Source organism: Heteronotia binoei, chromosome 2, assembly GCF_032191835.1.
Source record: "Heteronotia binoei isolate CCM8104 ecotype False Entrance Well chromosome 2, APGP_CSIRO_Hbin_v1, whole genome shotgun sequence".
In the NCBI taxonomy this organism is placed as follows: domain Eukaryota; kingdom Metazoa; phylum Chordata; class Lepidosauria; order Squamata; family Gekkonidae; genus Heteronotia; species Heteronotia binoei.
Window position 1 is genome coordinate 81,785,115 of NC_083224.1, and position 26,359 is coordinate 81,811,473.

At 41.2% G+C, this 26,359-nt stretch overlaps 1 protein-coding gene across 7 annotated transcripts in view; it reads right to left on the minus strand.

The window, feature by feature from the left end:
* Positions 1–850: 850 nt before the first annotated feature.
* Positions 851–26,359, minus strand: part of FOXP4 (forkhead box P4) — a 195,298-nt gene continuing 169,789 nt past the window's right edge. For 4 of the 7 annotated variants that reach the window (XM_060231437.1, XM_060231435.1, XM_060231436.1 and 1 more), the window contains exons 13-17: positions 26,021–26,122; positions 10,933–11,054; positions 9,145–9,211; positions 7,336–7,520; positions 851–5,407 (exon numbers count right to left, since the gene is read on the minus strand). In XM_060231437.1, coding sequence (XP_060087420.1) covers positions 5,263–5,407; positions 7,336–7,520; positions 9,145–9,211; positions 10,933–11,054; positions 26,021–26,122 — 621 coding nt within the window. In that variant the 3' untranslated portion in view covers positions 851–5,262. The remainder of the gene's footprint in view (positions 5,408–7,335; positions 7,521–9,144; positions 9,212–10,932; positions 11,055–26,020; positions 26,123–26,359) is intronic. The other 3 variants (XM_060231440.1, XM_060231438.1, XM_060231439.1) reach the window with 1 other exon arrangement.

A 26,359-nucleotide genomic window follows, 5' to 3' on the forward strand; every position in this document is an offset into this window, starting at 1 on the left:
CATGCATCAGAGAGAACCCTTCACAACACTATCTAGTTTTCAGTGGAATTATATTTTATATGGAGGAACATTTAATCATAGGAGGCCCCCTCCTCTAGTCTGTATGGTCCAGATCACATGATTATACTTTCGTGAAAACTTGGTCTAGAACTATCCTCTGAACATATACATTAATACTGCTACATGGAGAGGGGCTATAACTGACAGAAATGGTTAACAGTGTATTATGAAATGGGAAAAGATTCATTCTGGGTAAAAAATAGGACCTGGGATCCCTAGAAACTCTATACTCATGAGAGGTATAATAGGTGCCTAATCCAGTGATAGGTTAGACATTATTGTTAAGTCAATACCATTGCAATGCAAGTCATTTGAAACCATAATGGCTGTTCCATCTCTAGATCAGCTTCCTTTATATCCCTATTCTTTTGGAAAGCTTTTCCTGAACTATACCCACTTCAGGCTGCAGGTATGTGCATATACAGGAAGGGTGTTGAATGTCTGAATGGCTCCCCTGAAGAAGAAAAGTAGCAAGTTAGGGAGAATTTAGCTTAGTTTTCTGTATGACAGCAAGCATGTCTTAGAGGGCCCCCTTCATCAGGGAGCAATCAAATATGGATTCCCTGTGTGTAGCCCCAACTGACACAACTCAGGCAAAGTTTTACTATTTTAATAAACTGGCTTTTGTATAACCAACACTAAAGCAACAATTTATCATTAGTTATTTATCTTCCTATTGGTTTGGAATAGTGGGTGGCAAACATATTACCCATGAGCACCAGGCTCCCTTTTCTGGGACCTCTCCATTTAAGTAGGTCAAGGTGAACAAACCCAAACAGGAAGGCAAAGGTTTTGGTTTAAACAGAGACAATTATATTTCTAGAGAAAGAGAATCCCACAAGTGGGAATGCTTACAGTTCAGACCTTGACTGTACACAGTACCAGGAAACACCATGTTAATACTGGCAGAACAACATATATACTGGGCAGCTCAGGACCAGCTGCGGGTGCCCAACACACAAAATGGATACTGTACCAGGCAGGAGTATAAACAGACTGAGGTAAGTGAGTCAAGATGGAGGCATCTTTGAAGAGTTCAAATTGATAACAAGACAGCTGCATTAGTAGGAATGGACGGAAAGGGATAAATTAATAACACTGTGGAATAAACACTACATTTTGCCCAGAAACTCAATAGGAGACTATCTTAATTCACCATGATTCAATGAGCATAAGTTTACACACTGCACAGAATGAGGTTGTAGATTTCTGGAAGGTGTCATTTCAGATTGCAGGGATGTGAAGTGTCAAGTTTTTCACACCCACATTCAAAGTTCCTGCATATAATAAAGTACTGCAGCAGGAAGACAACTACTAAGCTTTCATCCCAGTGGAATAGTTTAGTAAACTATTGAGCCTTAAAAAAGGAAACATTGGAAAAATATGACATTGCGCCTTCATGCACACACCACCTAGTTTGAAACGGGACAACTTCAGAATTCTACCCTTTTATTCTACACAATGTATAGGGGAACTCATAATACCTTGAGGGGCTACAATGAGTCTGCTGTTTTTCACAAACATCTTTGTCCAGTTGATGCCTCAAAGAATACACATGGTTTCCAATCATTCTGGAGGATAAGGAAGAGGGATAAAAATAACAACACCTTTTGAAATTAACAAAAAAGACAATGGTTGAAAAATATAACAAATGGTGCAGAAAACAACTGCTGAAAAGTAAAGGGCTGAAATGAAGGCAGTTATGATATATAAAGGAAGGACTAAAGTGAGATGGAAACACATTCAGAAATGATCCATGAAATGCAAACCCTACCTAGGGTCCACGGTGTACCCTTAGTTAAGAACAAATAGCAAATAAAGCAGCAATCAATGACTCTGGCCTACCTTCATTAAAGACATACAAAACAGCACCTGTAAACTTTGGTTTAAATAATAACTTAAAAGCAAAAGAAAGTAACAAAGGGCTAGGGATGTAGGATCTTTGTAAATTTATCTTTTTTGGCCAATGCCAGTTTTTTTTTTTAAAAAAAAACTCAGGATAAAAGCAACAAAACAAAATAAAAAGGAAGTGTTTTGGTTTATGCTTCTTGTCTAAGAAAGGTCTTTGGTCAATGGTTAAGCCAATTGTAAAGCATTCTGTAGAGGGTTGCTAAGGAATCATTTAAAAGTGGTCCCGAGAGGAGAAGTGAGGTGTGGTGTGCATTTGTTCAGACCAATAGCAGATGGCTTCTGTAATTGAGCTGGACCTGAAGTGATACAGGACTCTGATGTGTTCTCAGCCTCCATACTCCAATCTTGGCTGTCTTTGTAGATCAAACCACTTGCTGGCTGTGGACAGTCTCTCTGAAGGTCTCCTATATGTTTCCTCAATTTGATTGACATCTCTTAAGTATGGTCATCTCCAATTTACCACAGCTTAAAGATTGCCCCTTTGTAACTAGATATAGTCTACTTCCCTTCATCTCATAGCTATTACCTTGGTTCTCCTAGATGATCTCTCCACTTTTGCTGCCTATTGGAAAAACTAGGAAATGGGGGAGGGAATGTATGTTCAGTGGAGACCTCTAGTGTAGGCTATTGGAAATGTAATTGACAAACATTGGTCATTTTCTGAGTGAAGACTATGGCATTCATGTATTCTTTGCAGCTATAATACAAGAATGGGGGGAGAATATTTTCATTCTTCCAGCTTTTGACTTTGACTAGATTTGACAGAACATGGACCAATTTAACATGTTATCTGAAGGAATGCTTTAGTGAGGAAGTATCATTTCTGTAAATTACGGGACAATACAATTGCTTAGATAAAAATAAAGCAACATTAAATGGTGTGAATTAAGAGTTAAACTTTTTCCATTAGCAAAATCCTTAAAGGAAAAAAGGGAAATGGACCAAGAAGGTGGTAGAGACCATGTTGCGTATATTAGAATCTGAGGCAGAACTTTGCTAGTATGACTAACAGGGGATCTTTCTAGAAGATGTGTCTATCAGAAAAATGAAGCAGGTAGTCTTCAGAGCTCTGCTAAATGGCTTTAGAGAAGTTGCACAAACTAATCAGATTTCACCTTTTGTTGAGTGAGACATTCATTTCTGGTTAGCACATGAAATTTGATCCCAACCATTATTGATCCACAACAGAATCAGGGCTGTATAGGAAGAGTGCCGTCCTGTGTTCTTACAAGAAGGTAGAGGTTAAAAGGCATAAAGAGTGCCAGTTGATTTCCTGTAACCCTCTGAGCTAAGCCTGGGGATTAAAGAGGGGGAATTGTTATCATGGCCTATTGCTGCTAAAAGTGCTCTTTAAATATAAGTCCCAACACCATTAGAATGCACTGTACATGGAGAAACAGATATTAGTTTGAGTAGTTGAACTACCTCCTTACCCAAAATGTATTTCTCCTTACTCTGCTAACTGTCCCCTGAACTGAATGGTGCTTGGAGACATCAACAAGCATTAGGCAACTCTAAAACTTCTGTACCCCAAGTAGGCCTTGAATGCAGGTTACAGATGAGGCAAGATACATGAGGCAACTAAAGAATCAAAGGCACAGTACCCATCTTCCTTCACCCACTGCACCCTAATCCTACAGTCACCTCTAATTTACCTTAGTTTGCCAATCTCAGCGGCAACAAGAGAGAGCATTTGGAAGCAGCAACAGTTTGCCTTCTCATGGAGGAAGAGCAGGGAAGCTTTGGAGACCTGTTGCTTCTATGATGAGAAAAGCTGCAGGATAACATTTTTCCTATATTGTATTGCGAGGCAACCACACAATGATCAAAGGATGCTGGAAAGGTTTTTGGTTAACACTGCTTGTTTACCTGAATGATGTATTTTATCTACATAACATTTTGGAAACTTTTTGTTCCCTCTTATTAGTAGCTTCTGTCTAGGTATTACTAACATGTTGGTTGTGGGGCTGGATGTACCTGCACTAGACTTGCTAATGGCTAGAAAGAGCCCAGAGCTTCATAGCTTTGCTGTGTTTGGTCACAAATTAAATGTTTTGTTGACCATAGCTACATACCTTGGCCTGTTCCTTTCTTCTCCCTCATCCCACCCCAAGTGCTTCAAGTTTTGCTGGCTTTGCAAAGTCACTCATACTTCTACTAGGTCATTCTACTTCCCACCAGTTCTCCCCATAAACAAGCAAGAGTCACACTTTCTGGTCTCATCCTCAGAAAGTGTTTTTAAAATGGGAGGGACAGAATAAAAGCTTGGGAGGCAAAAAGCAAATGCTTTAACTTTGCAGAAGTCACACCCTGGATTCAGTCTCATGACGGACCCTTATAAGCTTGACTTCCAATTGTCAAGGTGTTAGCTTCTGGTAAAGTTTCACAATATGTGATGGCATGGAATGGATATTTATCCCTGGACTTTGTTGATGAGTAAACTTTTAAAGACCAGACGTCAAGCACAACTGCTTCTTGAACTTGCAAGAGAGAGGAAGGGAGGCACAAACACAGGTTGGAGAAAGAATAACCAAGTGGTTTTACACATGAGACAACCTTTGGCTGCTTGCTGACCTACAGTGTGCAGATTGTACCCAGTGCAGATTTTTGTTTCTCTCTCAGTCAGAAAATGAATAGAAACATCATGGCCACTGCAGAGGTCTTGTTTCCAGCTGCTGATCCAGAATGTACAGATGATATCAGATGGATCAAGGGGGGGTGGGATTGTGTGGAAATATTCCTTCTAGTGCAAAGTTCTCAGTGGAACTAACTGGCAGTCTATTGGAAATGTTTTCCAAGGAAAATTGGGGAACATTCACAGAGGCTCATGGCTTGGATGCTGCCCCCATTGGGCTGGATGCTTCCAAAATCTTGATTTGTGGGAACACAGTATATGAGCTGAAAATGACAGAACACAGAGCAGACAATACGAGACACCTTCTTTTTATCCCCATAGGGGTGGGGTGATGGGAGAGGGAGGAAACAAAGAAGTCTTCGGACAGAAACAACCTACCATCCTCGTTCACCAATTACAAATAAAAAAAATTAAAAGAAAGGAAGGAAAAAAGCTCAACTCTGTTTTTTTCTTTGTACATCCCCCTCTGTGAATGTCTTTTATAGAGTCATTGGGATGTAACAGAGGGGAAAGAAATGTGTGCCTTCAGCAATGGAAACCCTTTTGCGCTGCAGAAGTGCCTTAAACAAGATAACGCCGAAGGTCACCTTGAGGAGGTGGGAGCCATTGCTTTGTCTCTAGGGAAGTGCTGGGCCCTAGATGAGAAAGGAGGGCCCTTAAGACAAGTCTTCTACTGGCAATTCCTCCTCCAGGTCTCTCTCATCAGGAATCGTCACATTTTGATTGGTTGTAGCCATAAGAGAAACAGGTCTGCTGTCATCCTCTGTTTCAGCTGGTTCTTCCTTCACATGGACTTGATGGCTGAAGAATGGGAAGATGGAGAAAACAAGTAGAACCAGAATAGTGCTTTGCTTAAGGGAACAAAATTGTACAGGAGCCAGAAAATGGGTTTTCTGAAAAACCTACCTGACCAACCCATACTAATAGAATAAGCAGGTCAAAAACTGAATATTTGGCTAGAGGAACATTGATGGTACAACTTTGTTCAAGTTCTCCAAATAGTCTTGTCTTAATAAATTTCCTATGGAACAGAAAGTTGTAGACTTAGCAGAAGCTGTTGCTGCTAAAAGGAATCCCCTTCCAAACCTCATTGCCCTTTGGTTGTCTATATGAAATGACTACAATTTCTCAATACGACTACTCCCACAAAATTACTACTGAAACTGGGCAGATTCCCCCCTCTGACTAGGGGTGTATAGTCAGAGACTGTGGGTACTAGAAGTCATCTGACATCATTGGATCAGGTAGGCTACATCTGAGGCAGTCAAAGACTATAGAATGACTCCCAGATCTGATAAAATCATGAAATAATTCTCAGGAATTGAACACAGCCAGTCTAACTACTTTTTGATTAATTTTAAATGTTTCTCCTCATTCTTCAGGAAACAGCATCTCTTCCAGCTAATCTTAGCTCTAGGACTAGTCAGGTGTATTACCTTTCTTGGAAGAGAGGGAAATTTTAAACTGCAGCCATATCTTTACATTGGCCATTTTTGCAGTGTATGCGATATGGTGCTCCTTACAGCAGAGAGACACCTTGTTTGGGTTAAGTTAGATCCCAGACAGATGGCTCCTGCCTGGACTATGCTTTTCACCAGATGGGTCTGATTCATTTATTGCTATTAGCTAGCCTTTTCTCTGCTCTTCTACTCCAGTGGAGGGTTAGTAATGGGGGCGGGGGGAGAATTCAAGAGAAGTATTATTCTCATTGTTGTTTTGGGTTCTGTGCAGTTGAATATTTGGCTTGTTTTGATTTTTTGTCTTTCCTTTTTGTGCTTCTGAATTTGTTCTTGTTTTTCATTGAGGGTTTCCCCCCAGTTTGTTGGCTTTTTGGTTGCTTTTAACTAGTGAGTTACCTGGTTTTTTAAAACCTTTTTTTGCAGATTAATTAGTGATTTGGGGTAACATTGCATTTTTCATGGCTTAGGTTTGAATAGGTAGGCTTTTTTTCCTCTGCAATGCAATCAGTGTGGTGGATGGACATTATGCTAGACAGACTCTTTGGAAAAACTACTTTTATTTGCAGTTACTAAGTTTAGGAGAAAAACCCATGCTGCTCCAGAAAACGGGTGTCCATTTGAACACCTTTTTCCATGGTACACAGGAGATAACGGGGGGGGGGGGGGGAGGTACCTTATACAAGTGACTATAAAATTGGACTCCTTTGTCCAATTCACTTGAAACTTAGGAAGTCATTAGAAGAGAGGGTGGACTACGTTTCCAGATACTTTGATACTGTTTAGAGAAAAAAGTGCACTCTGGAAAACCTGCTATTTCTCTCACACAGAAAACAATGATCACACATCTGATCCACCCTTAATGAAAACAGAAATGTAATCCAACAAGTCTTCATGATATAACAACATTTCTGAGAACTCTTAATACTGATAAATCTTCTATTTCTTAAGTAGTGATATATAATTAAAACAATAATTTTTCTAGTGTACTCTCCTCTTATCCCATGGTGTTGGTGAGGTACTACAACAGCTAGTTTGTGTTGAAGGAGAATGCCTTGAGTGGCAAACCTGGCAGGGATTACTAAGAAACCCATCTAAAATACCAGTCATATTTCCTCATTGACATTAGAAGCTGGATTTCTGAATCTCAATTTACTTTTCTTTGACTACACATAATTGTTTCTCCCAGCTGAACACCATGTTTCCAAACTACACACCAATCTCCAAACATGGCAGGAAGAAGGTAGCACGCCTGTGAAAGATAATGCTTACCTGTATTGTTGTGGTGAAAGTCGGGGGCTATTGCTGCCATTACTGTTGACTTGTTCTACAGTGCTGCTTACGTCATCATGACCAACATGCAGCATGCCACTAGTGGAGCTTGTGTTGATCATGGTGGGGCTGTTCAGAAGAGGGAAGTTACTTTCTGCCAAGGCTGCCTGAAAGCAGACAGAATGCTAGGGATAAAGCAACCACAGTACAGTAATATTCCCTGACTACAAATTGATGAGGGGAAAATATACTGTAAAGATACTCAAAGAGGAAAACAATTACAGTTCCATTTTTTTGAAGTGAGCTTCAGCAAGTCACTGATAATGGGTCTGCAAGATAGTCCAGTTTCTCTTGGAAAATACAAGTTGATTGTGTTCTATTGTTTAAAGCTCCTCTAGCCCTGAAAGAGCCAATAAGTTAGAAAAATGGGGACTGAGGTTTTTTGAACAACTTGTCAATGGATTTTCTTGGCCTCGGTTTTCTTGTATATAGAAAAATGATGCCAGACTCTTGGTTCTAACTGTTTCAGAGAGATGTCAGAAGGTGAGCTTTTTATGAATGCTTAGGATCTTCCTCTTGTTTGCTCAGGGAGACCAGAAGCTTAATTTGTTAGAACTGATTAAATCGTTCTAGTTAGGCCTTCATCTTAGAAAACAAGTTAGCACCCTGTTAGTGTCCCTTAGTCCATCATTCTAGTATCTTTACTCCATATTTGAATGCTCAGCTTATTCATGTTCCCAACATGGTCTTAAACCTCCCTACCCTGTCAGCTTGATATTCTTTGTACAGAGAGAATAAGCAGAAAGGGAATTATACTGGCAAACCCAGAACTTAGTTGTAGTAAGGTAGAGAGAAAGAGATTGCCTAAATATCTGCCATTTGCTGCCCATCCTTTCCTATCACTCACCCATTTCCAACCTAAACAATTAGCCCTTAATAAGAAATCACAAATATGAAAACACTGCAATATTCTGCAAGAAACAAGATAGCAGGCTGCTGGCAATCAAAAACCAGAGCCCCAAAATGATTATTCTAGATGGGAAGTTATTTAAACTGGTCATGCTCTGTAGATTGTTGTTTCTTTCTTTCTTTTTTGCAAAATGGGATAGAATTTACATTTTTTTAAAATCACTTGAATTGCTTTAAAACCACCGAAAATGTTTTTTAAGGTGAAATATGCAAAAAAGGTAAAATAAAACAAACTCCAAACCCTGTCTCCCGTCTATATGTAATCATAACAAAAATGTTTCCTTTTAAATTTATGTAGAAAGCAGCATTTCTGCCAAGTTTATAGCAATATTTAACATGACTTCTAAGAGCTGCAAAACAGCAGGGTGAAGGGACAATCTGCTGCATTAGTGGCAAATAGGTGCTTCCCCAGCCACCATTCTTCCTGCCTCAGCCACTGTTCAATGTGAAATAGCTAACAACTAACAAGCATATGGTACCCTTGCTAGGAAAAAAAGCAGGAGGTAGAAGACTGGTCAGGTTGCATAGTATCCCTCAAATCTCCTCTTTGCTGCAGAGTTGCCAGATTTGGCTTTGCAACAAAACTTGTATTTCTGGCCATAGTTCTCAGGTTAATCTTACAGGGCTGATGAAAGACTGAGGCACACCTGGCTGCATTAACAAGGGCACATGGAAGTCTAAACCCACTACACATCTAATTTTTATATTTCAAGCATTTTATTCAAAATGGCAGGGAGCTGAAAGGGGGGAAAGGACACCACTCACACCACTCTTTCTGATAACCTTTGTATAACAGGAGCAGTACTGCATATAAAATGGTCTTCAGTAGTGGAGTCTTACCTGGTAACTGGCATTAAGTGCTCCATAACTAAGGCCAGAAATCATGTTCTTGACTAAAGTTGGACTCCTATAAACAAAAGAAGGAGCTGTTAGCATTTATATCCAAGCATTACACAGGATAACAGAGGCAACAAGGAAGGAAAAAAAGCTGCAGAGTGCAGGCATTCAGTGTTCTTGCTCTTTCAGACTGTAAAAATAATGCACTACTGCTGGAGAGTTTGGGGAAGTGGTTAAGTGGGAGAAATGGGTTTGTTTCCCCACATCTCCACATGCACCTGCTGGGTGATCTTGGGTCAGTCACAGTTCTCTCAGAGCTGTTCTCTCAAGAGCAGTTCTCTCAGAGCTTTCTCAGCCCCACCTACCTCATAGGGTGTTTGTTGTTGGGAGAGGGAGGGAATAAGATTGAAAGCCACTTTGAGACTCTGAGTGAAGGGCAGGGTATAAATCCAATCTTATCTTCATTGTCTTCATCTCGTTTGGTAGAAGATGGCAATCAGTTCCACTTTTTTTCCTCATTTGTTATGACCTAAACCTTTAAATAGTGCCAACAGCATGCTAGGCTTTGTTGCCATCAGTCTGTTGCATCATCTTAGGTGTGTCCTCAGACTGGATGTACAATAGCTAGGAAGCTGAACACCCAGACTTACACTCGAGAGCAAATGCTGCATTGCCCTGCATTTCAGACTTTGAGGTGCAGTATTGTTACAAATGCCAGATGTTGTTCAATCTGATGGCTCAGTAGGTGACAGATATTTCCCTTTCATGTTTCCTCACTTCTCATTTGTTTATTTTGCACAAACAAACATAATCAAACACATCTAGTGTGGAGAAAAGCATTCTAAAATACTCGTTATTGCTGTGATGCTTAGACACATAAACCTGCAATGATTAACATCATGCATATATCAATCCCTAAAGAAAACAATATGTAGAAGAAACATGGTTGTCAGTTTATGCATCTCTTTTCCATCCCTCCCTCTTCAATATTTCTTCTAGTTTTTCTTCCATTTTCCATCAAGTGTGCTCCCTCCTTGAAAAAGCCAATCACCTTAGTGGCTATACAACAACTCTCTTTAAATGGTTCCGAAAGGAACTACAATAAAGACCAGGGAGAATCTACCTGTGCAACCCGGAAACACACTGACTGATAAGTGGGTTGAATGTGGATATAATGACCATTAGCTTCAGTAACTCCAGGAACAGATAACAATCATATAGAAAGCCTATTAAAAATAGTCATGATTTATAAAAAGTTAATTTATTTTTAGAAGTCTTTCTTTTTAGTTTAGTCTCTATCTACTGATAGAGATAGCACAAGTTTACTGCTACTGCATAAATTGTATTATAACATCAAATATGTATGCATTATTATTTTGTTAAATTTGTACTATGCTGAACTCTTCAATAAAGCCCATTTTCATTGGAAAATAAAATATATAAAAAATAGCCATGATAGTAATATTTGATCTCTATGCCCAGAATACCTCCGAACACAAGATGCTGAAGACAAGCCACAGGCTAGAGCTGATGTCTTCATTCCCTGCATGTGAATTTTTTCAAAGCTCCTGGTCTCTTACAGTTGCACAGATTGTTGGACTATGTTGATCTTTGGTACAATCCAGCAAGACTTTTCTTGTATTTCCACTATAACTGAGAGTGCAGTCCATAATTCATAGCTTCTGCATACTTCTCCCCACCCCCTCCAATGTTGAAAGACCAAGGCACTCTGATACTGAACTGTAGCACTCCTCTACCCAAGGAAGCTGACTGGCAAACTGTCAGACACACCCTGTCATCTTTGGTGGCCTTCTCTTTTGGTACTCAAGTTCATCTACAGTCCAGACAGCTCCCTTGACATTCTCCACTCGCACAAAGCACTTATGCAGGCTCAGGTTGTGGCGTACAGCATTCTGCAAATAGGATAGAAAAAGAAGGTAATCAAAATGGATGAAACTCTTGCACTGGACAATTTTGCTCTTTTCAAAACTCTCCAAACAGCAATAATCTGGTTTCTACAAAAATGCTGTTACTAACCTGAAATTAATATCCTTAAAACTTGTTTTAAAGTACAAGTTGTGAAGCAATGCTCCTGCCTTGCCATATGTTGAAAACAATATAAATGCTTAGTGTAACAGCTGCATTTTTGTTTGATTGATCCCTACTGTCCATCTATAGTATGAATAAATTACAGTACTACCTCCTGAAGGCTGTCACCTTGTACATCCACCATTCCCCTTCCTAGTCTCTTTTGACTACATATGAACATATAAACATGCCTATGTGCTATCTTTAAAAATCATGATTGATGGAATTGAGGTCTCTTGGCCATGAAGAGAGAATGAATGTAATAACAATGGAAAGGGGAGTAAGGCTTCTGTGTGGAGCACACACGGGGTCAGCACATGTCAGCAGCAACTGAGAAAACCTATTACTCAGACAAAGAAAGAGATACTAGTATAATAGAGTGTTAAGGAAGATTAGCAATAAGGCCTGTTTTGAGGAAAAATACAATGGGCTCTAGAAAGAAGTTCTGGGCAAGTGGTTTCCTTCCCACCCACCCAAATGAAGATATTCACTCCCCCCCTCCAGGGGAGCTGATGTCTATCATCTGGTGAGCAGTTACAATTCTGAATGATCTCCAGCCCTCATTTGGGGATTGGCAACAATGGTTTCCAAGGAGGAAATGGCTTGTTTGGAGGGTGGAGTCTATGGCATTGTACCTGTCTGAGGTCCCAACCCTCCTAAAACTCACCCTCTCCAGGCTCCACCCCTCAAATCTCCAGGAATTTTCCAATGTAGAATTGGCAATTGCTAAGTCACACTGGCTGTCATGGGGGGGGGGGGGGGCTGCTGCTGAACAAGAGCAAGCAACCAGGCCTAGGTAAGTCATGCCAGTCAGGTGGCATCAAGTCATCCAGGCAGTGCTGCCATGTCCAGGGTAGCCAACCTCCGGATGAACTGAAGATTTCTTGGGATTACAACTGAATTCCAGACAACAGCTCTCTCCCCCGCCCCCATCCTGGAGAAAATAACTGCTTTGGAGAGGGGATTGTATCCCATTCTGTTCACCTGAGGTCTCTCCCTTTACTGACAGAAGTTGGTTGCCTAGCAACAGCCTCTGGCTAGGGGCAAGGCTGAGGGGAGGAGAAGAGAGGGAGTGACAGGAAAGGCAGCAGCCATGGCCTGTGAAGAAACACTCCCAGTGGGGCCAGGTCTTGCTGCCTAGTTGCATTACGGTGGCAGTGACTCCCTGGCTATTTCTGTGACCTTTGGAGGCTGCATGTGCTGGGAGGCCATCTGTATGGACCGTTGATGAGGCAGCAGAGGTCTGTTTCTAGTGATGCTTTTCGTGAGGCTGGTTGACAGAGAAGAGTTGGAGATGTGTCTGTCTTTGGTGGCTTGTTCAACATTTCTGAGCCTGTGGGGACAGGGGAATCAGCCAATGGGAGGCCATAGATGCTGAGTGAGCCATGATGAGCCAGTTATTTGTTGAGTGCATGGAGTGTACCTCTAAGCCAATGAAAGAGCTCCATTTGGCCACTACCATAGGGGAATTCTATATAATGATGCTGTAATACAGATATTTTAAAAGCCAGGAGGAGTACATAAAGGAGGGGGGCCATTTTAGGCTAGGCTTTGGGCCATTTGCTAACAAAGCTGTCACAGAAAAAAACATTTTGTGAGCATGGATCTTGTTCTCATTTTCTGCTTAAGTCAACTGAGAGTGGTTGGTTGGTCTACTATAAACCAGCCTACGTAATTTGTCATTATTGGCCAAATGTGAAGAAAAGAAAAGATGAGCAATTAATTGCCAACACACTGCTTGGAAATCCTCAGAGTTTTTGAGGGTGGTGGGGTTTTTTTGCATCTTGCAGCCCAACCCACCTCTTTATTCTGCGTTGCCCGTCTTTACATTTTTAAATGTAAAATAAAGAAAATGCACGTACACATGCAGTGTTGCCCCAAGAGATACTGGCTCCCTTTTCCCCCTTCCAGCTCCCTGCCATTTGCTACTGCCCCTATTTCATTACCAATTTTAATTTGCCTCTAATTAAATCCTGTGTATTTTTCTGACTCACTTGCTAATCCATGAGGGAGGCAGGAGGCTGGAGTGGAATCTCTCCGAGCTATAATTACAAAGGGCCTAATCACGCCGGGGCTCTGTCTTTGAATAAATTTCCTTGCATTAAGGTTCTCAGATTCTCTGCCTTGCAAATGAGAATGACCCCAATTTCAGGATGGTGGCCTCGAAGGGTTTTTTTTTATTTCGAGTCCTGATTCGTGATGAGAGACTAATTCGTTACGCTAAAACATTAACAGCAATTTAAGAGGTCGAATGGGGGCCGTATAAACAAAAGAGCTGGCCAAGACAACAAGGCAAAAAAGGGAGATGGGGACTTATCCCCCACCTTACAGACTCAACAAATTGGGCTTTCTCCTACTATTCTGGTTACATTTCCTTTTCAAAATGAACATATTCTTCCTCCTACCTTGGATTATTTACAAACTGAATATCTGTGATGCAGATTATGATTACTTAGCCTGTGTTTAAGCCCAGGTCCTTTTCACATGGTAGTTTTTGCAGAGCAGTTGCTTCCAGACTTTGTGGTGGCTCCAGAGCATTTATTGTGGTATAGACCTTGTGATACATTAAAGCAGCCTGATAAAACAGATCATGAAATTGCTCTGCTGCTGTCAGTTCAGAATACTGAATTGTGTTTACCATCCTGTATCATATTTCCATATGAAATAATGCATGGCCCTTCTCTGTGCCACTGAAATGGCTGTAGTGCAGGAATAAAGACAACTCCTCAGACCTCATAGTGAATCTGCTAGAGTCTTGCAGTCTATCTGAGTCATGTCTCAAAAGTGTTCTTTTGGGAAAGAGCCCTAAATGACTTGCTAAATTCCCTCATGTAAGAATGAATAGTCCTGTAGAATTCAAGAGGAGGAAGTCAGGCACTCACCAAAATTTCTGTAATCCTGATATTTTGATTTTTGGTACAGAAAAATCTTGTAAGGAACAGCTTACTGCTGGAAACTGCATTCATTACAAAAATGGCAACCTTTTACAGTAAGAGCTGCTCAACAGTGGAATCAGCTATCTAGGGAGGTAGTGAGCTCCCCCTCACTGGCAGCTGGACAAACGCTTGTCAGAGATGCTCTAGGCTGATCCTGCATTGAGCAGGGGGTTGGACTAGATGGCTTCTATGGCTCCTTCCAACTCTGTGATTCTGTGATTATTGGCCCTTTACCAATACACTATGAAAGCACTGAATACACTCTGGCACTGAAAACAGCAGATTAATAGGTTAGGAAGAATGTTTGAAAACCCACATTGGGGATAATTCTATTTCATTAGTGTGGCTCTGCTGCTGTTGGGCAGATGACTCTCTAAGAGAACGCAGCTTTTTGTGTCTCTTTCTTTCCTCCTTTGGGTGATGGGGTGTGTGTTGAACTCTGAAATTCAAGTACAATGTATGCACATACAAACACACACAGAGGCAGTAATGAATTTTGGTTTTGAGGAGGTTTTGTACACAATGTCAGCCACTAATCAGAGGTCTTCCTTATCTGTTATCATTTAAGAGCAATACATGCTTTTTTGATCAGACCCACAGATCCAAACTCAGAGGATATATAAGCACCTTCTAGGTGTTCTACTGGTATTGGCCTGCACCCACAATAGAAAGTAGGACCCCATCTTATCATATGCACGAGGCCAGAAAGAAAACAGAGGCAAGGCAAAGACTCTCCAAAAGTCACGTGTGCCAGTGAACTACTATGCTGTTCCTGAAAATTCCACATACAATTTTATGTAAAAATCAGCCATTTGGGGACCAGTTCAACTATTAGTCTCATCCTGAAGGAAAGTGGGGGTTTTCCCCCAGAATCAACCCCTCTGTTCTTCATGCCTACTCTGGTAGCATTCACTCTTCTGAAGAACCTATGCTCCCAAGTACTTTGTGTGGCTACTTTATAAGGTACATGAACTTTTAGACACCCAATTAGATAGAAACAGAGTGGTGCTAAGATGTCCTTTCTCTGCCTTGCTTCTGCAGTCCCCTGCTCCAGGGGGGGCCCTTCTTGCAGGATTTTAATGCGGCTTTTGTATTTTGACAGAGTATTTGTTTAATGCCAGGCTTGGCTGCTGTGTTTGCTTCTTATCTTTGTCTTTTCTAATGATGTTTGCTTTATGCCCCTGGCCCTGCCTTTCTCCGCAGCTCCTGCCCCAACCATTCAGCATCACTCTTGGCTCTCTGCTACGTGTGCTGCTGTGTCATCATCAGCAAAGTCCTCCTCATGCCTGCCTCTTTGCAGGCACCTCTCGTTTTTCGTTTTGGCACCTGTTTACTTTGCACTTATCCAGTTCCTCCTACCTGACTACCTCAGAGTGTTCTAACAAGACAGCTACAGATTAAATAATCATAAAAAGGGGAAATGCTTTCTTTGCCAGACAAACAAAATAATATATGCTTTTGCTGGAACATATCTCACTGTCAGGATTTCGGTTTCTTTCCTGAGCACTTTTCTAATGCTGTTGTTTTTCTCTAATTTTGCAAAGGAGGAAAAAGGATAGCAAATCTGGATTTATTTATTTTTTTAGGGAAGTAACAGCCATTTTGAAAGGAACAAGCCAGCTTTCAAATTAAGAAGTTTCTGAGTGAAGTTAATATTTCAAATTTACACAAGATATAAAGTACATGTGAAATGTGCAAAGCGTCAGTGATGGATACAATAGCAGGCATATTTCTAAGCCATTATTCATTCTTCTTAGAATTAAAACCAGAGCCCAAATCTTTGGATTCTCAGTCCACGTCATTACCACAATTCAAGACATGGCATTTTCTGAGACAGCACATTATTTAAGATATGACTGGCAGATTAGATCTGAAGAGCCAGTAAGTGGTCCGTCATTTTTTCAAATATGGCACTGCTGTTTCTATGTGACTCTATCTGAAACACACAAAGGTTGTTGTCTGCATGATTATTTCTGATTTGTATGAACATGGTGTATTTATATGTAATGTTCCACCTAAGCCATTAGGGGGACTCAATGATCAACACACAAACTTACCGAGCCCTCAAGAAGACTGCAGTCTTCCATTCAATTTGTTTAAAATTATCTTTTTGAGAACATCTGTACTTGTTAATATTGTGGCTGATACTCCACATTTAGTAGGGAAAATAACTTTAGACACCTCATCACCATCTTTCCCTGCACTAAAATGTAAATATTCCCATGACTTATGCAATTATTAGTCAGAGTACAAGAATCTAAATAAAGTCAAGATAATTAACCTTATAATTCTTCACGTCCAAGGGAAGAGTAGTTACTGCATCCATGTTAGTGACACACTCAGGACTAGTTTATGTTACTTTTAAAGATATATTCTAAATTCCATATCAAAAAAATATACAACTCAGAGTGTGCGGGGTTGGGTTTTTTTGTTTTTTTTTTACTGTTGACGTGTATTGAGAGACCACTGAAAAGATGAAAAAAGTGACAGAGACACATATACTATAAGTGTCATTCATACACGCTGGGCACACACTTTCACCATACTGATTTTTAAAGAACAGCACATGAAACAGTCTTCAGAAGGTCTCATAGGGTTAAGTAGGCAAGATGAAGGTAGTGAAGCCAAGTCACTGAAATGAGAGAATGGAAGACACATTGGGAGCAAAGGTTCCAGACAGAGAATGAAATGAATGAGTGTACAGCAGGACTGGACCAGCCTTGCATGTCTATTTGTGAGGGGAATGAAAGGAATTGCCAAGACAAGCTTTTGTTAATGATCCATATTGTGGAACAAAAGCAGCTAACAAAAACTCAGAGGATGAATCCAGCCCAGAACCTGTAAGCCCTACAAAATTAAATACAGGCAAAGTAAAACAAAGTGCAAGGCAATGGTTCTCATGCTGAGGACATTTAAGCCATGCATTTCCCTTCCCTGGTGCCATTATTCATGGCTGATCGTCCAGACACAGGCTCAGCACAGCAGCAGGAAAACAACTTATTTGGAAGCAGGAAGTCTGCAAACTGGAGGAACAGCACTTTTTTGGAAAATGGATGCAGGGGTTCATTTGTTTATACTGCCAGCACATGAAGGGCTCTCAGAAGACCATGCTCACTTGTACAGAATTGAGAGTTCAAATTTATATTTTATTTTCAGCTATTTGCATGAAATGTATTTAATAAAAAAGACCTGTCACAACTAAGTCGTCGCAATGATCCTTTTTATCTTATTTCTTGCCTGATAACTACTAAGAGCCCCAACAATTTTACCACTCAGCAGTAAATCCAAAACAAGGATTGGACTCAAAACAAGTACTGTTTAATGTGTATAGAGTACCAGACATGTAAGAAACAAAAGCAACATGGTTTTGGTCTAAAGGAGACTTTTTTAAAAAAAAGTACCCCACAGAATCCTAATAATGAAAACAGCTTTAATTCAAACACACACACCTGAACATGTTATTTTTGCAAGGTGCTATGCTGACAAAATCTCTCTTGCCCATTCTGACTTGGAGACCAAGTTGAAGGCAGATCTGGTACCTAAGGTGTCAGATGTACCTCTTCGTCCTTTTTTTTTTTTTAAACAGACAGTTTCTGATTGATCCTGTCTATGCATGCTGACAGGGCCCTTGGAAGTGGGAGGCCCACCATGTGTGCTCTGGACCCATGCCTATCATAGTTTTTTAAAATCTTGCTTGGACAAGGTGTTGGAGACATTAGTGAAAATCATCAGCTCCTTCCTGACTGAGGGGGCTCTCCCTAGGCCTTTTAAAAAGGCAGTTATTAGACCTCTGCCCCATGGCGTAGAGTGGTAAAGCTGCAGTACTGCAGTCCTAAGCTCTGCTCACGACCTGAGTTCAATCTTGGCAGAAGCTGGGTTCAGGTAGCCGACCCCAGGTTGACTCAGCCTTCCATCCTTCTGAGGTCGGTAAAATGAGTACCCAGCTTGCTGGGGGGAAAGTCTAGATGACTGGGGAAGGCAATGGCAAACCACCCTGTAAAAAGTCTGCCGTGAAAACGTCGTGAAAGCAGCATCACCCCAGAGTTGAAACAACTGGTGCTTGCACAGGGGACTACCTTTACCTTTACTATTAGACCTCTGCTCAAAAAACCTTCAATGGCTAGGGATGAGGTGGTCAATTACAAGCCAATCTCCAGTTTACCTTTTCTAGAAAAGGTGATAGAGCAGGTTATGGCAGAGCAGCTTTAGGGTGTCCTTGACCCATTTCAGTCTGGCTTCAGGCCTAGATTTGGTACCAAGATGGTTTGAGTTGCACTGGTAGATGATCTTAATTCAAAGTTGGACAGAGGAAAATATTCCCTGTTGATCCTGTTGAATCCTGGAATGGCTTTTACACAGTTGGCCACTCCATTCTTATCCACCAGCCTAAATATGGACCTGGTATTGAGGGCATGGCCATTCAGTGATTTCACTGTTTTCTGTCTGACCAGATACAGAGTTTTCACCAGAGGTACCAAATCAACTGGATGGAATTTGTTGTGTGTGGTGCCACAGAGCTCTATTCTCCCACACATGTTCTTTAATATATATATATATAAGGCTGCTAAATGAGAAGGCCCAGAGCTTTGAGGTTGGGTATCACCAATATGCAGATGACACCCAGCTCTATATTATCCAACCCTGCACCCTGCTCCCACAGCATGGACTACTCTGTGGTACTCTCTATTTATTAGCTCCTTTGGTTCAGACAGACTCCATTCTTCCATCCCCAGTATTGCCTCCACTCCTCCCTCCTCCTGGTTTGTCAGTGAGAAAGCACATTCTCCCCTCCTTCCCCAGCCGCTGCCTCTGGACACAGACAACAGACTGCCAACCACAGAAGAGCAGTCAGGTGAAATCCCTCCCCCCTCCATTATTATCATCCTTATCATTCATACAAGGAGGAATTAGATACACCGGCAGTCACTGTGATTGGCAAATTGTATATGTGGCTCATCCCCCCCATGCTCCAACAAACCTGTGAGGTAGGTGAGGTGTGTGTGAATTAACAGCTGGAAAAATCTATATACCAGCAACAGGAGATGGATCACATCAGGTTCCTAATGTGGAGGAGAGGAGAGGATGATGAAAGCTTCTTGGGGTCCCCATGAGGGAAAAGGGTGGGGTATAAACTTGCTCTACTTGGGGCTGCCCATAAATTGTAGCTAGTGCAAAATGTGGTGGTATGCCTCTTGCGTGCAATGTCTGTGCAGGCATGCATTCATCTGGTGTTATATCAACTGCACTGGCTGCCAAATGAGTACTAGGATCTGGTTCAAGGTTATGGTAATGACCTTTAAAAGCCTATACAGCCATGGAGCAACGTATCTACAGGACTGACTCTCCCCATAGGTGCCCCAAAGAGCTTTATGCTCAGCCGATCAATACCTTTTGGTAGTCCCCAGCTCCAAAGGCATCCATTTAGCCTTCACACGGGCTGAGGCTTTTTCTGTCCTGGTCCCTGCCTGGTGGAACATGCTCCCACTGGAGATCAGGGCCCTGTGGAATCTTTTACAGCTCTGCAGGGCCTGTAAAAATGTTCTTCTAGGCCTCTAGCTGAATCAGTGGACATCTAATCCATCTCAGCCTCTCCTGCTCACACTGCACATATGGTCTATGATGCAGTATTGCAGTGCCTACATTTGTCCTGCCTTGCTTATGAGAACAATTAGCATTACCAAGTACCATCTTTAGGTATGACTAGGATTTTACTGTGGTGGATAATCTGTTGTATTTTAAAGTTTTAATTATTTTCTGTTTTATATGATTGTTGTGACCCACCCTCAGCCTGCTTGTGGGGGGAGGGCAGGATGATTAGATAGATAGACAGACAGACAATTTATTGTTCTGTTTTCAAAGCAGATTCATTTGAAGCACTTAGCTGTAGCCACTGCTAGATGCAAAATACTGAACTATATACTTCTCTGAGGTGTTCTGGCCTTGATGTTTGCTAGGGACACAAACAGAATTTATGACTCACCCTGCTTACCTTTGGCTTTCTGTCTTTCGTTGGCTCACCCATAAGGACAGTTTGGGGTTCAGGTATGCCATGATTAAATTAAATGTCATGAAAGACCACATAACAGAGGATTTAGTCCTCCAGACAACAGAATTCTAGAAGTACTCCATCTCTGGGGTAATCAACATCCCTTTAATCTATGCATGCCCCTGTCTTCTTCTAATAGCATGCAAGAGCCAAACAGAACAGCAATTACAGCCAACTAGTTGGGCTTTCATTTTGTTAGTAATGGATTGGTATCTATTTTATATTACATTTATTTACCATTACTTTTATACTTAACGCATTTTTAAAGAATGATATAATCTGGCCTCAGCATCAAGGAAACGGGCAGGATAGAAACAGAAAGGAACAATGTGTCAGAGATCATAGTATGCTAATGCATTTGCATAGACTGACTCAGAGTACAGCTGCAAGCACACTCTCAGTACCTGTACTGTAAAATTGTAAGCCAACCATAAAAGCACAAAACTATACACTGTTAGTATCACAGCTAAACACATCACATGCTGCTTCAAAATTTCACAGCGGTTGTATTCCCTGAAGCACTTTCATATCTGGTGTTTTTAGAATGCGATTACAGCATAGCATAAGCTATTACAGCTGAAATTTGTTGTATTGTAAATAATTACATAGTAGGAAAAATTCCTCCTCTGGCAGATGAATTGACTAAATGTCAGCTAATAATTGTTTTCCAGACTCTAGCAACTAAGATTATATAATTCTTGAACAAGCAGGAGTGAAATTTCTTTCAAGTCTCTTATTTTGCACTTGAGTAGGTTAACTATCTGCCTCTGTCTATAGGCAAGGTTCAGTGATGTGGTGAGCAAAGCCCCAGTATCAGAACTTCAAAAAATAACAATATTTTACATAAGTACTGGCAATTTATGTTAACCCAAAATGCAGGAACCTTTTTCCTCAGCTCATTGTTTGTAGTTCCCTCCTGGGGTAATTACAAATGCTTTTATTTGCAGCTTGTTCCCAATGTTTTGTAACAATATCTAGGACCTGCACAAGCCCAACCACTTCCAGATTCAGTTGCATGGGATGCATTTGGCACCAATCTTTTCAGCTGCTGAAACTAGAGAGGTGTGCACCACAGCCTCAGAGAGACATCTGTCAAATACACAGATCAACAGGGAGCCAAGACTGGCTTTAGCTCCTTATCAAGATACCCAGTTGCAAATTCAAGTTTCCTGCCGTACAATATTCTAACATTTGTTCTATTGAATGAGTGCCTTAAGTGCTATTGCCAAATTCAGCAGGGAAGCAGTGTGATCAGACAGCAGAAACCGAAAAGAGCATAAAAAAGGGTTATAAAGATCATGAGGCAGAGATATATTGGGTGGGGAAGCAGAGACAGAGACAGGGGTGCAAATTTACCTGTGGCATGGCAAAGAGAAGAAAACTGGAGACATGAAAGGGGATAAGTTGATTAGTCTCCTCACCTTTCAAAAAGTCTAAACAGCTGGAGGCAAGGCGGGGTGGGGAAGAAGGTAAAGTGACACTAGATGAAAGGACCATTTTACCTCTACCTTCCTTCTTCCATTATTCTGATCTAAATCCTGCCCCCACTGCTATTTGTCCTGCACAGAAAAAAAATTCTCTCTTCCTTCTATGAGACAAATAGCAACTTGAGGAGAGGGGATTTATAGGGAAAATAGTGCTGTTTCCCCAACCCAGTCCACATCTTCCTCCACCCCCCCCCCACCATGGCTGCTTAGACTTTTTAAAAGTCATGCAGGAGTCCTAATCATGCTTTTCCCAATGACTCATCTAGTTTGGCCCTGAGTACTGTGCAGCACAGAGAGAAATATGGGCCTAATAGAGATGGCATACAGAGAGACTTGTGAGATGGAGAAGCAGAAAAAAGTATGGAGAGATGAGGACACAAAAAAAAGTAAGAAAATATGCTATGATGTGAGAGAACACTATGGGGTAGAAGGAAAAACAAAGAAGTTTAAAAAGAGAGCACACTTTTGCTGCTGATTCAGTGTCTTAGAGCACAACCAGAAGAAAAGGAAACTGGATCAGGTACCATGTTGTATGGGGGAAAGTATGCCATATAAAATGCAGTGAAGGAAAAAGAGTACGCAAAAAATACTATACTGGATTAAAAATGGGACAAAAATAATTTTCCACAGTGAATGTTGCAGTGCATATAATCAGAGGGGATTTTTTTGTAGCAGGAACTCCTTTGCATATTAGGCCACACATCCCTGATATAGCCAATCCTCCAAGAGCTTACAGGGCCTACAGTAAGCTCCAGGAGGACTGGCTACATCAGGGGTGTGTGGCCAAATATGCAAAGCAGTTCCAGTTACAAAAAAGCCCTGGATGTAAAAAAATATTAATAAAATATTTGAGCAATTTGAGAGGTATCTGAATTAAAAATCAGGATAGATACAAAAGAGCATGTCATATCAAAGAATTTGCTGTCTCAACATTCAAGAAGAATGCAGGTTAGCTACAGAGCATTAGAACACAAGCCCCAGTCAGTTGAAGAATACAATACAGGACAAAATGTTTAAAGAGCTTCCTGTGTTCCAAATTCAGTGTCTCAGCACATAACCAAAAGTGGAGGAAATAGGATCAGGCATATGCTGCAGTGGTTTGGACATTCCGCAATGGGTACACAATTCCCCAGTTATTCCTTTGGGACAGCAGATGTGTGGCTTTCACAGACAAGATGCAACTAAAACCTTGGTTGCATTGCTTAATCCAAGTCACCTCATCCTCTGTCTATTAGCCTTATACTTATCTTAGACAGGATTACAACCAGATCTTGAAAACTATTGTTCCTGAACAACCACAAAACAACATTAACATCATGACATAAGTACCAGTGGTTGTAAAGGCAGGGGAACATTGGACACCCCCTCCCAGCCATACGAAAGGGCCCTGATCTTGTTTGTTGTCCTCCTGAGGTGAGGGAAGAAAGGAAAGATGGCAACAAAGAAGAGTGCAATTCCTCCACCCTCCCCCCCTTCGTGCTTGACACCTTTAGGCTCATTCTCTAAAATCAAGTCTGTTCACACTCTTTGCAGACATGGCAAGACGTCACAAACTAAACCTATAAAGTAGATAAAAGATTATAGGAAAGCAAGACTGTTTTGGCCTAGGTTAAATTCAAGCACTTTAGGATTAGGAAAATCTCTTATTTTGTTTCTCAGGAGTCCATGTTATAGGGATATGGACTGTTGCTCCATATTCTGATATAATTCAACAAAAGGAGCAACTATGTGCAGCAGTTAACAGATAATTTAGCCCGGCACAGGCAGTCCTAGGCAGCAACAGTTTAGAATCACCAGAATCTCTTCCCTGCTCCCTGTGTTTCAAGAGATCCCACAAATGGGCCCAGTGGCTCATCCTTGCAACCCATGCTTACTAGCACAGAACAAGTCTCTCTCCTCAAAGATAAAATTCCCCACATTCCATATCTATTCACCCCCTTCTCACATATGCTTGATGCCATGACTCCCTTTTCACTCTCAGAAAGTAGCTTGTCTCATGACTTACATTCACTTAGTGGGCAGCAAGCTCTGCCTGGCTGTTATCACAGTCTGACGGCTACACAATGACTCTGGCTTCCTGTCTGAGGGAGCGATTGTATCAGAACTTGTGTGTGACACTTGCAGAATTATGCCATGTCTGGAGGATGGAATCTTATCAGTACTCACACTGAAAGGCAGAGATGTCCAGCTGTACAGATGTAGCTCCCCCCCCACACACACACACTAGAGAGAGTTCACCCCTCAGCTCTCCCACCCTTCTCTTCTTTCTTGCATTCCAAGAAGGATTTGTCTCTTCTGCTCTTCAGCTCTAACTGAATGCACAACAGAAGTAAGGAATGAGAAAACAATCAGACTGAGGCCTTTTTCTTTTCCAGGGCAAAATTCAAGGCTGCTTCCCACCAAGCATACACACAGTCAGGCAGCCTTTCACATGTTTAGAAGTACACATTTTCTGACACAGAGATTCATCAGCAAACGCATTCTTTAGGAAGTGGTAAAAATGAGTGCAAGTATTAAAGTTGAATGGAGCCAGACTATTTTGTACTACTTGTAAGTCCAGGCACTTTATGCCCCACTATCAAAGCTTGCTCTCCTCTTCCCAGTGTGAGAGAGTGCTCATGGCCTGGTTTTCATTGCAATGCATTAGATAAGCTTCACTGTTTTGGAGCCTAATGAAACTAACTTGCCACAATTGTGATCAGTGATCAACAGCATCACAATAAATGTGTAACAAAGGAAACACACTCCTTCCTGTTGACCAACAGAGAACTGACTGAGACTTATCTAGCATCTCAAAAAGACCCTGAAGAGGTCACATGTGAATGAGCACAAGCTCTGTATGATGCACAACATAATTTCTGTTGTAAAGATTAAGTTGCTTCCTCATGTTCTCCTCCTCACCTCCCAAGGTAGAAAGTCAAGCAGTGGCATCATTTTCTCTTAAACACACAATCTTATCCGGAGAGCATCTACGTCCTGTGGAAAACTCTCAATGCATTGAAAAGTTGGTTGCTAGGTGGGTTGAGGCATCTTGTATTTGCCACTCACAGTGAGATACAAGCACCCAGGTTGTTGTTACCTTATTTTCTATTTCTGGCATCTCCAATTCCCTTTCTGCCTTTCCTGTAGCCAAGTCACATAAAAGTTTATGCCTGTTTCTGTAACCTTAACAAGGAAACAGATTGGTCACATATTATTGACACCAACCCACACTTTATTTGCTCCCATTTCAAAGCACTGAAATATTCTTGTAAAAGATGGATCGTAGTTTTTTGTTGCTTTACCAACAATGACATTTGACTCATTTTTAGTTGAATGAGAGTGACAAGGCCCAATACAGAGAACAACATTAGCCTACAGTCTTTCCACTGGTCCTTTCTGCATTCAGAAAACTGGCAACCATAAATCCAACTTCTGCCTTTGAGCCATTTCATAGTAAGCAAAGTGCAAAATAGATGCAGAGTGATTTGCATACCTACTTTTCCCACCTCTAATAATGACTGAACAGGGATCCAATGCATCTTCCATGCTGTTAGTTCCAAATGTGAATGGAATGTATGCATCTCTTCTTTCAATTACAGTGGAAGCAAGAAAAACAGATGTGAAGGTAATTCACGCACTGATTTACCTGCTTCAACCTGCTTCAGGTATACACAGTGCATGTGAAGCCAGACTGAGGTATACACAGATTGCTTTCTCACTAGCGTTGCTCTGCCCCCAGGCTTCTGTTTCCCCTAGCGCAAGTGATCGATTTCCCACCAGTTGCTCCACAGGCGCATTTTGATGTGGGGCTCCTTCCAGTTCCCTGTGTGGTTTTGTGATGCTGTCTTTTAAGGATTAAGTGTACTAGAGAAGACAGGGCACTTAAAGTAGCACCTTTAAAAATGATTCCTTCTATACCACGGTATCTGAGAACTTTTACCATCAGTTCTGTTTAATGCTAAATGCAATTGGACTTCAGGCTGATGTCATATAAAGGCAAGAATGACTGGATCATCCTTTCTTCCTAAAAAGAAATAGATGCTAAAACATTTTAAACCATTCTAGTTCCTGGTCATACCACTCCTAAAATGGAATCCTTAGAGGGAGTTACTGATGTGCCATTGTACATCTGTACAATTCCCAGAATTATGCTCCTAATCAGGATCCAGTCATGATACTACTCAATCATGGATACATGCAGATGCCAAGCAACCTATTGTCTCCCATCTACTGGAAGTCCTCTTTAGCAAAAGTAGCTTTCCTACATTAAAGAGAGTAGCATGGCAGGGAAAGGATGTGCATGTCTTGAAACTATACTAAAATCTTAGGTTAAACTTTACCTTCCAGGTAGCTGTGTTTCTCCTGAAGTAGGCAAACATCCGTGTGAACCAATTGTAGATTTCATTCAATGTTAGCTGCCTGTCAGGTGTCTCGAGGATAGCCTACATTAAAGAGGAGGGAAAGTTATTCCCAGGGCATCATCCCCAGCAGTCCAGGATTTTGGAAGCAAAAAATGCCAGAATACACACAGAAGGGGTTTGGAGACTGTTTAGCACCTTTTCAACACACACTTCAAAGTACTGGACTAAGGGCAAGTTCATCTGTGTTTCCCACATCAAATGATCAAACAGATCCAACACAGGTTACACATTACATACTATCACCTCATATCCTATATA